At 34.2% G+C, this 11,114-nt stretch overlaps 1 protein-coding gene across 1 annotated transcript; it reads left to right on the top strand.

The window, feature by feature from the left end:
- Positions 1 to 301: 301 nt before the first annotated feature.
- LOC120200532 (acyl carrier protein 2, mitochondrial-like) lies at positions 302 to 6,997 on the top strand. The gene is made up of 2 exons (XM_039201346.1): positions 302 to 535; positions 6,773 to 6,997. The coding sequence occupies exons 1-2, from the start codon at positions 308 to 310 to the stop codon at positions 6,947 to 6,949; spliced, it is 405 nt and encodes a 134-aa protein (XP_039057277.1). The 5' UTR covers positions 302 to 307; the 3' UTR covers positions 6,950 to 6,997.
- The last annotated feature ends 4,117 nt before the right edge of the window (positions 6,998 to 11,114 follow it).

Here is an 11,114-nt window from a genome sequence, read left to right as displayed (position 1 = left end):
TGATGGAAGAATCTTTATTGATGCAGTGCTAAAAGTTTGAGGACTCCATTAGAACTTGTAGGGACCAACTTATAATCTGAGTGATACTTTAGGGATGTCTAGTGAAACTAAACCCCTTCCCCAGAAAACGCCAAAGAAGAAGATTGCGAAGTCCTATTCGGCACTGATTCCCTCACTTATGACTTATACTCGTCTCCTGAGCCACAAAAGTTCCCACTGGCCATTTCTCATAGACTTTGGGCTTTTAGAACGGAAAAGAAAAGGTTTATTCAGAGTTTCCAGTAGAGAAGAGGAGGAAGAGTCTGAAATGGCGGCGGTAAGAGGAGCTTTGCTTGAGCACCTGAGGGTGAATGCAATGTCCTTGTCCCTTCTCCGTAACCCTAATCATACCCTTAACGGCCTTTTCGCTCTCACCTTCGGCGCCGGACGGCGCGGTTTCTCCGACGAGGTCATGGGCTCTTTCCTCGACAAATCTGAGGTCACCGATCGCGTCCTCTGCGTTGTCAAAAACTTCCAGAATGTTGATCCTTCCAAGGTCTTTTCCTTTTTACTTCACTCCTTTTCATTTCAACAGTTGTTGGTTAAATGAAATCAATTACCATATAACGGTATTGTTTTAGTTCTTTATTCATTTTTCATTTAACCAGTTGCTTTGATTAAGTATTATGAACCTGCATTTAAGAAATTTTGGGGAACTTTTGCTTGATCTATAATGTTGCTTAAGCACGAATAGGAAATATATCCTCTGTTAGATGGGCTGGACCGCTGGAGCTGGCTTTAATTGTGGATTTGATATCAAATTGAAATAGTTAATTAGCTTTGGCTGCATTTTCAATCTGAGTTTTTGTAATATTAGTATTGTTAACGAGGATGACTTGTATAAGCATTAGATCAATTTAAATGCTAGTTGTGGTCGTATAAGAAGTGTAACATAATAGTGGATCACTGTAAATTAGGTGACTGGCTGTTGGATGTTCTTCTACTTGTAAATATACTTGTTAATTTGGAAGAGGCCAACCCTTGTTTTAATGTTGTCCACCTTGCAACATAGTTGGGTTATTATGAGTTATAAAACTAATAAATCACTATAAGATTCTTGGCGACTTACTTCAGCGTATCTTCTGCCCGAAGAAGCATGGATATGAACACAAAATGTGAGTACGAGACTATGAGTCAACACAGACATGGTGAATTTTAAAATTATATAATATTCAATGTAAATTTTATTCTTTTGTTTCATTAGGATATACATTTTTCACATATTTAAAGTTATTTTATAAATAACTAATTACCGAATCGATATTGAAATGAAAAACATTTCATTGACTAAATATTATTTATGTACTTTACAATATTTATTGTCTCTAATTTTTATTTAGTTTTATCTTATTATTAAATAATTAAATGAAGAAGTAGGAAAATGACATGCCACTCCCCTTTCAGCTTCCAACAACCTTCCCTGACCTCTCCTGCTCTCTCTTGTCCGTAATCTTCTGTTCTCAGTTCTTCGAATCCCGGCATCTCATTCCTTGGTCTACCATGATTTTCTGTTTTGATTTCTTCTAGTTCAATATGCATCTTCTTATTCCAACATCCTCTTTCTTATTGATTACATGGACAGGAAGAAGTAAGTGGTGTGATGGAGCCACTGTTTTTTGTTGTGCTCCATCAGAAGACAAATGTGTATTGACCGTGTCCTGTATATCGTATTATCCTTACATTTTTTGTGTGTTGGAAGCATGTCCGTATCAAACACCCTGTAACCCCCTCAGACCGATGCGGATAGTCCGATCCGATCTGGAGTGTCACATTAGAGCCACCGGAGCGACCCACTGTAAAAATAGCAGAAAATTTAAAAATTTTCTTAAAACATGTAAAATCATAAATGATTTATTATTATTCAGAAATAAAATAGGTTTTTCAAACTCAAATATAAAATAAAATACAATTCACATGCCCCCTAATCACATGTAGCATTCTCTGCAAGCAACGCCGGAAGAACTACCTTACTGATGTCGATAGTTGCACTGGTACAATTCTTTTAACCTGCAATGTTGAGTAATAGAGTGAGCTTCGGAAAGCTCAGTAATACAGAACTACCAGATGATGCTACATGACATGTAGATAAATGGAAAGCCATATAATTTCCTTATTGAATCATACGTATACTAGTTTACAGAATAATTTGGGGTTCCCTTAGAAGTTCATCGAGTAGAAGCCATGAATCTCAGTTCATAAGAAACCCTTCAAAGTATGACATTTTCAGGAGATCGAATAGGATGTCTAGTGTGTTCCAACAGTATAATAAAATCATAATAGGTACACTTATCAAATGATAGTTCAGTAAATCTCATAAAATCATAATGAAATTTAACTTTTGAAAATCATAGTTTAAACTCTTTTCTTGTACACCATCAGTAATTTCCAAAACTATTTTCCATATAGCTTACTCTAAGCACACAGCAAAAAGAAAGCCAACCTAAGGATAAGCTTTATAGCTTGTATCCTTAAGCCCGTAAGTCCAAGTCCATATAGCTTACCCTAAGCACACAGCAAGGGAAGCCAACCTAATGTATCTTGGGGCCCCAAGAGTCACATTAGGCCCATTCTGTTTATTAGCTTGATCAGAGCTATACTATTGTAATTCAATCCAAAAGTTCAATTGCACCGTGACACAAATTCCATAAATCATCACATTAAATTGGTGCATCAATAAAACAGTATCCAAAGAACTCAGTGTACCTCATATTAAAACCAATAAAACAGTTCAGTAATAATTAGGGAACACACTAGAGAATCCAAGTATTTTCAGAGGCCATTGTAGTTATCATTTTGGATAACATGAAACTTATGAAATTTGATCGAATTCCAGGAACAATGTCCTATTGAGGAGAATCGATTACTAACCGATCTAGCCAGACATTTAAGGTTGATACATTAGAATCCCACTATATTTTCGTGTGCATTAGGAAAACGTTCAGGAACCTTTATACTTAACAATTCTAAATTCAGATTTACTGCGAGTGATTCCATTACCCAAACAATCAGAGGTATTCAAGAATATACTTTGAATTCATAGGATTTCAGCCCAATTGAACCAAATGAGATATTCATAATCTTTTCCTTCTGCGTTACTTGTTTTTTTTAAACATGACCGAAGTGATTTTAGATGAAATATAGAATCGAAGATTCAAGTCATTTACAATCTACGACTATCGATCATATTATCAAACAACTCGAGTTACACAACTCTCAAACTGATGCATGTCAACAAGTCAATTCATTATCCTTCCAGTGTATTCACTCTTTAATACCATAATGCAGATCCATAGATCATCCCCATAATCATCACTGAATAAATCTTCCAACGGTCTTTATTTCATTTCCACGTTTCAACAATATCAGGAAATACTGACGTACTTGATCCATGGCTCATAACCTATAATGACAATTCATCATGTAAGTTCAACAGTGTTTCCAAACTCATCAAATCACCTATTTAATCCTCAGTCATTGATGTTACTTAGTTCGTTTGGTAAGCAAGTCTATCCCGATTACTTTAAAGTTTTCCAGAATAATTCAGACGTTTCTGAATTTCAAATACACGTTGTACTTCATTTCATTTCAATTTATTCATATAATAAAGTCATTCTGGTATTCGTGGTTGATTTGACTAACGAATACCCACTTATTAGTACTGTGTGCGCTCTAGAGTTGAGCTGAGCTAAGTACTTCCAAAATTATCATCGATCCAAATTTGAGAAGATGAACAAACATTCAAGTGATACTTATATCATTCAGGTAATGATATAGTACTAACGTTGGTTGATCACTTAAGTTGCGTTCCACAACTTTTACTGGTAGCACAACATCCATGTTTATTTGGATTTCTTAATTAATCCAAGACATTTACTTATTCTAGGTCATAAGGGCATTTTGGTCATTTTGGTGCTCAACATTTTTCTATTCATTTCAAAGCTTGAGTATATCCATTCATTCCTGAGCTTGGTGACATTCTTGAGTCATTTCCATTCCAGGGGTAATTTGGTCATTTTATAATTCTAGAATATTTCAATCATTTCCTTCCATCTGGTCTTATTATTTAATTCAATCTTATCATTTACTTCAGTCCTTTCGAACAATTATGTCAGCAGAATACCTCCGATAAATTACTCTTTAAGTATTTACTCCTTATTCGAATATTTTCGGGTCAAGTGTCTTCTCAGATTTTATAAACGGAATATTATAAATTTTTATGTACAAAGACAGGATCTTAACAATTAAATTCGTACTTAATCGAGTTAAGTACAAATCCTCAAAGTACTCTCTCATTCAGGGTCAATTCAGATTGTTTTATCTCTCAAGGGCATTTTCGTACTTTCTTAACTAGTTAATTTCAATATTAACTCTTAACGAAAATAATTATAATTTAGAGATCCTATGATCAATTGCTTTCCCGAACATTCTATTATCTTGAAATAATTCCTTAATAGAATTCTAATATCTTGCACAAACCATCTTGGTTTTAAAAACCGGTTATTCGTATTTCCTATACAAAACTAGCATTTCTTATGCACATAAGTAGATTTATCAAATCAATATGTCTTTTCAGATTTACTAATCAACTTCTAGGGACAATTCTTATCATTTTCCAACATAAGGGTAATTTCATAATTTTACCATATCGGAGTATTCTCATAATTTTTCATCCAAGTACCTTTAACATTTAACCCTTGATGATATAAAATATAAGTTACAAATCCAGAGCTGATTTCTTTATCACCAATCACAAACTTGTAATTTAATTCTAACAATTATTAATCTCTTATCTTAGTTATTCGATCCGTATTCAGTTGCAGAATTTCTACCACATTCATATCAAGTGTATAAATTATTCAACTCCACAAAAGTGATCAACATTATCTTATTCATGCATTTACCGATATCAACATGTTCCATAAAGCATAAAGAGGTAGTAAAATATTACCTTGATTTTCCGTGCTATATTGGTCGACCATTTAAATTCTATTCGAACACCCTCGATATTTGATTCAACTTCCAATATTTCCTCTCGATCTAGATCATCAAAATTACTAACTCGTATCCAAATAATTTTCCTTAACATAAAGATAACTTATTAGAATTGTAATAATAATTTGGAAACTCAATTAGTATAATCGAATATTTGTGGGGTTACTTTAAATAATTAATCATTAAAATTAGGGACTGAACCGAATTAATTTTCACTATTGGGCCATAAACAAAAACTAAAGGAAACTATGAGACAAGGCCAAGTTCTTACCAAACCTTGAGAATCCATGATGCGATTTTCCCCTTTATTTTTTTTTAAGTCACCATCCACGTGATTTTCCTGTTAGAGTCATAACTTCATTTCCCCATATTTCAATTTCATTTATTAAGGCAAAGAGTAAATCCTCATTGAGCACTCCAAGAGATTCACGAACATGTTCACGTAAAACCCCTTTTAGCCACACTATCTTCTGCAACTTGCATCAGTTCCTTGTTATTTCTTCAAACGTTCATGAGTCCTATTCTTCTAGTATTCAGTTGTAATATACGAATCAATCATAACACCAACTACAAAAAGAAGATGCTTTACATAGTCTAATTTGAAGTAATTACCTCGCATTTCATGGATCCACCACAACACCTTAGGCAAAACACGATGAACGTTTTCTTTAAGAACAACATCCAGCCATTTCCCAGCAACAGCAGTGTTCAAAACAAACAGATCAGCTCTTAGAGCAGTATCTATAGTCGGTTTTTGCCTGGGTTTTCAATTTCTAGAAAAACTTGAAGAGTTACGGTTCTGTTATCTTCATGTCGAGACTGGTTGACGACGAGTTAAGCTTAGTTCTCAAACGAGTTTATCATCAAAACGACATGAAATCCTTCTCTCAAGTATGCAACCCAAGGCTGCGGGTGGAAGGTTTATCCCGATTATCCATTCGGGTTCTTGAGCTCGATCTCCTCCCCAGTTTCATGCCCAGATTCCCAAATCTTCTTTTCTTTGAAACCTAGATTTTTATCTCTGATCCCCATCTTGAATTCGTGGCCAAAACATGCTCCAGGCTCCAAGTTCTTAACCTTGATCTTAAGAAAACACTTGAAGAATTCGATGAAGTTGATGGGGTTTCTGGCTTGGCTTTCTAATCTCCCTTTTCTTATTTTTACAACCGGTCTATCTCTTAAAAATATCTTCCATTTGTGTGGTTTTCTAATTTACATATTATAAAAATAATAATAATTGTAGTGGTTGAACAACTCTTTCCACTTGGGGTTATTCATTTTCAATATTTTAAACCTAAGAAATCTAACCCCATATTGGGGTGTGACACCCATACGTGTTGGCTCTTCATAGTCTTCTGCTTGATGTGTACTTTTGAAGAACTTGGAAGATGCTCACAAAACTCTATGTTCCCAGTTTGTGTTTTCTTTTCCCTCATTTCTTTGCTCAATATATTTTGAGATGATGGCTTCTTTTGTTGTGTTATTATGAGTGCAACTTGTAGGAATCTCTTTTGGTCTATATTACACGAATTCAGGTGTAAGTGTTGGATATGATGAGTTTTTTTTCTTAGTTTTTTAATGTGCTTAGAGGGTTCTTGGAAGGTCATATCGTTATATCAATGTCTGGATATGCTCGAATATGGGTACTTCAAAAGAATGACGTCTAGTGTTGTAGGTTACGGCTGCATATAGAATCTTGTTATTTTAAGTGTTTCTACTATTTAGTTTTCTATTTTTGAAGGTTACCCTGACTGCCCATTTTCAAAAAGACCTGGGGTTAGATAGTTTGGACACTGTGGAGGTTGTCATGGCCTTGGAAGAAGAATTTGGGTTTGAGATACCTGATAATGAGGCAGACAATATCAGCTCAATCAATCATGCTGTTGAGTTCATTGCTTCTCACCCTCAGGCAAAGTAGATGTGAAATTATGAAATTCAACTCTTCATTTGTTTTCACTTTGCTCTCGCGAGACATGAAACTGCACCGGGTAATTCCATGATCTCCTCGCCCAGACAAATGCTTCTGGACCTCCGGTACTGAGTGTTTGTATTGGGGAGGATTGTTTTTTTATATTTAATGCTTCAACGGTCCTGTTCCAATTCATAAATAACTTTTTAGTGAGAGGCTATTCTTTTATTTACCTTGACAGTGTTTCATTCTGAGTAATAAATTTATATCATTGGGTTAAGAAAATAATTATACTTGATCTCAGCTTCATTAGTTTGCCGTGCCATGGTTTCCCTCTATGAGGAAACATGGGCTTGCTTAATTGTCTAGGCGGCTGGCAGATTGTTACCGGCAAATCTGGCCCAATAGGACAGAGATTTTTTTATTTATCCCAATAGGGTATATTCAATTTTATTTTGGGATTTACCGAGTTTACTGAATCAAATAATATATTGAATGATACATGTAGACAAAAGTGAAGGAAAATCCCATTCTTTGTAGCACAAAATTGAGGAGTAAGTTGAATCATAAGTACAAAGCCTGGGCCCTGATATTAATATAATTAAACTATCCGAGGATCCAAAATGTCATCTTTATCTGAAGTTCCCAAAATTCATAGTAATTGACAAGAATGAAATCTCAAATCAAATGCTATTGCCGAACTTCAATGTTAGAGGATTTAAAACAAATAATATGCTGTCAGCCAAAAAGGGTCTATATATGTTCCTAATCAGTGCTTGAATCAGTTAAATTTAAGGATGGAAAGCAAATCATGTATGTGTACATAATTTCAATCCATCACTTCCTTTTTATGCATCATTCCATGTGAAAGTTGGGGTTCCATGGCAGACGGCCATACTGCTTGACTTTTGTGGAACGGTGGGAATTGCAGTCGGCACCCAGTTGTTGCATGCCGAGGTGGTCAATCCACTCGTCGTTGTCGATGAAAGCTGTGGAACGTAATACAAGTTCCTTGAATGGTAACTCGGATCAGCTGATCCATACAAGTCATAACCAACAGCTTTCACTTCATTGTCAATGCCACTGGCTACAACTGTGCCCATAGGGATACATATCCTCCACCGCCGCCTGTGTATTCTTGATAGCTACCGTTAGGACTATCAGTGCCAGTACCACCGTTACTATAGATGACCGAGTTAGAGTTCAAAGCGAAGCTGTGTTCGATTGAAGAATAGTCCATGGCCATGAGATTGTGCAAAACAGAAGGCTGAATAAAGTTCTGGGAGCTCCCTAGTAGTAGTTGATGAAGATCCTGGAAGGTGTGATCGGCATCGGAATCGGGATCTTGCTTGCACCAAACTCGTTGTCCATAAGGGTAGTGCAAGCTGAAAGGCTGAGCTTGTTGAACTGCAATGGCAGAAGGCCTCCGAGGCTGTGATGTTTGTGATATGTTTGAACTTTGGAGGCATGGCATATCCGAAAGAAGTGTCCATGAAATGGTATGGTATGCATTGATCCCATTAATGCCACGTATTTATCTTTCTCTATCAACCCTTATTCTGTTGCCACGTATTTCAAATAAACTACTGATGTTTAAAATGAAGGTCGTGATAGGTTAAAGGCATATGCAGTGAATTAGGGTTTTGGTCGTGGTAAAGAGATAGAAGTAACAAAACATAAGGCCGGGAATATATGAGCGCCGCCCAGTGGTGGAGGCAGATGGTCAAAATTAAGGGCATGAGGATGGATCTTTACGTAAATTAAGGGTTTAAATTTAAGGGTAGTGGCCAACCAGGGTGCCCTTAGCTTTGCAAATTTGTCTTTGCTTTGTTCGCTAAGGGTGAACAGCGTTGCGCCTACGGATCCTCACTAAATGCCAACACACCCTCCTTATATAAATTAATTAGTTACTTTTTTATTCACCGCAAATATATTAATAAATTAATGGCCGGATTTATCATAGATTTTATATTTCAAATATAATTTTTATTAATATATATCCAGTATATAAATTTATAATATCTTTATTATATATTTAATAACTTATAGTAAATATTGACTTGAATTTTAATTGATGATATGTTAGATTTTATTATAATTCTAAGAGTCGAAGACTCCTTGATAATTAAGTTTATTTAATTAGTAAATATTTATTTTATATAATAAGTCTTATAGAACTATGTTTTATGTATCAAGTATTTGATTCTATGAATAAAGAGTATTTCATAACCTTTAGAATTACAAGAGAGAATTATTTTAGATAGTTATATTGGAAGAGTGATTTAGGATATTACAAGGTTTGATAAAATTGCATGAAATTTTAAAATTACTATATACTTTAGATTTTTTTATATATTTTTTATTAAAAATTTGTTTCCTTCCCTAAAATTTAAGTTCACTCTCCTACAATTTTAAAAGTTAAAGTTCACCCTCTAACATTGAATTTTGCGACCGTCCCTGTAAATTATACTTTCATAATCTCTACATTTATAATAGATTATTGTTAATCTCATTCGTTAAAGTAACTGATATTGAACCACATTAAATCTCCCTCCATATATATGATTTTTTTTTACATTCTTATTGTTTTTTTTTCGCTTGTAAATTCCTGACGTAAAATATAAAAGAAAATTTAAAACGTCAAACAAGAAATTTCAACACTGACCCGTAGTATAGTGGCAAGTACGATATTTATCTTTGTAAAAAAGAAAGGCCTGTGAGCACTTTGAAGTTTAATAGGTTAATAGATTCGACTGGTACTGGAGTTCTTACCAAATCTTAAAATTGGATACTGGACTATTGTTAGAAAGGCCACTAGTATTAAAGAGTTCGCTGAAGCCTAAGCTCTTTATTTTTCAGTTTCTTTCTAGCAGCTGGGTTTTGTAATACCTTCCATTCCCAAAGCCCTTCAATTTTGACAAAAGTCACTAATTAAGTTGTGAGATCAGCAGTATTGCTAATAAGAGGCATAGCCATGTCATAAGTGGCAGGGTCTTTTATTTGCGATATACAAACAAATTTTTAATCTTTTACGTGGAACGATTAGTTTGTTACTCCTATTTTCCTCCGTTTCTTGGTAGCCAGAAACATTTTTTTTAACAGTCAACTGAATTTGGTATAACCTAAGTTTCTATAATCCTGAAGTGACTTTTTCATCTCATTTTCATTGCTTACCGGGAACAGCTCTACCAGAATTTTAAATTGAAATTTTCTTTATTAAACAGACACTTACAAAGCTAAGGTTTTGAAGGAACAATTTCACTAATGAGGAGCAGAAGTTCAAATTATGACATTATTTACATTTATAATTTACTTTTACTTGCTTTGTTTCTTTGTGGTGTGGTGAATTTTCAATACTTTTATTTTTAATTTTGTTCTCGCAGAATCTGCTCGAAGGCGATGACTTGTATAGGATAAGACTCCCATCTAATGTTGTGAGTCCACCCGGACGGGATTTTATTATTTCATCGGTGAATGCGGTAAGTGCTACTGTCTACTTCAACTTGTTTGTTGAAATTTCAAACCTTATGCCTTTTCTATTGGAATCCTTTGTTGCTTTTTCTTTAGTTAAACTCATCAAGAAGAAACTTGAAAGTTTAACTGCTCTGCTTGCAAATTTAGGGTCTGTTTGTTTGGGGAAAATCAAATACGGAATTAGTTTTCCCCAAAATCTCGTGTTTGTTTCACGTAATTCGCTTTCCGAAAATGTTTTCTTGTGTTTGTTTCACGTAATTCGCTTTTCGGAAAATGTATTTCAGTGTTTGGTTGAAATAAAACTGGTTGGTCAACGTAAAACATTTTCCTGGTCAACAGAATTTCCTTTGTGTTTTCTGGAAAATGACTTACGATCTGATTTTCCGTAAGTCATTTTCTCAACTTGTCACTTCAAAGAATAAATACTCAAAATAATTTTATTTTATGAGTTTAATATTAATAAAATATTTTAACATCATTTTAATCAAAATATTAATTATTAAAATATTTAAAATATATTTATTAATATTTATAATAATATAATATTATATTTTTAATATTATAATAAAATAATATTAAAGAAAGTTCCAGGAAATGCCACGGCAAAGAGGAGTGTCCCTCTACAGCTATGCTTAAGCATTTATTCACAGTTTCATTTCTAAGGGAGTTTGTTTTTGATTTTTCTTTTAAACACCATACT

The sequence above is a fragment of the Hibiscus syriacus genome, unplaced genomic scaffold (assembly GCF_006381635.1).
Source record: "Hibiscus syriacus cultivar Baekdansim isolate YM2019G1 unplaced genomic scaffold, ASM638163v2 tig00006113_pilon, whole genome shotgun sequence".
In the NCBI taxonomy this organism is placed as follows: domain Eukaryota; kingdom Viridiplantae; phylum Streptophyta; class Magnoliopsida; order Malvales; family Malvaceae; genus Hibiscus; species Hibiscus syriacus.
The sequence above is the reverse complement of the archived record's forward strand: the minus strand, read 5'-3'. Positions and strand labels throughout refer to the sequence as shown.

Coding starts and splice junctions, on each gene's coding strand:
- LOC120200532 (XM_039201346.1), top strand. CDS start 308: ATGGCGGCGGTAAGAGGAGCTTTGCTTGAGCACCTGAGGGTGAATGCA. Junction 536..6,772: donor AGAATGTTGATCCTTCCAAG/GTCTTTTCCTTT, acceptor CTATTTTTGAAG/GTTACCCTGACTGCCCATTT.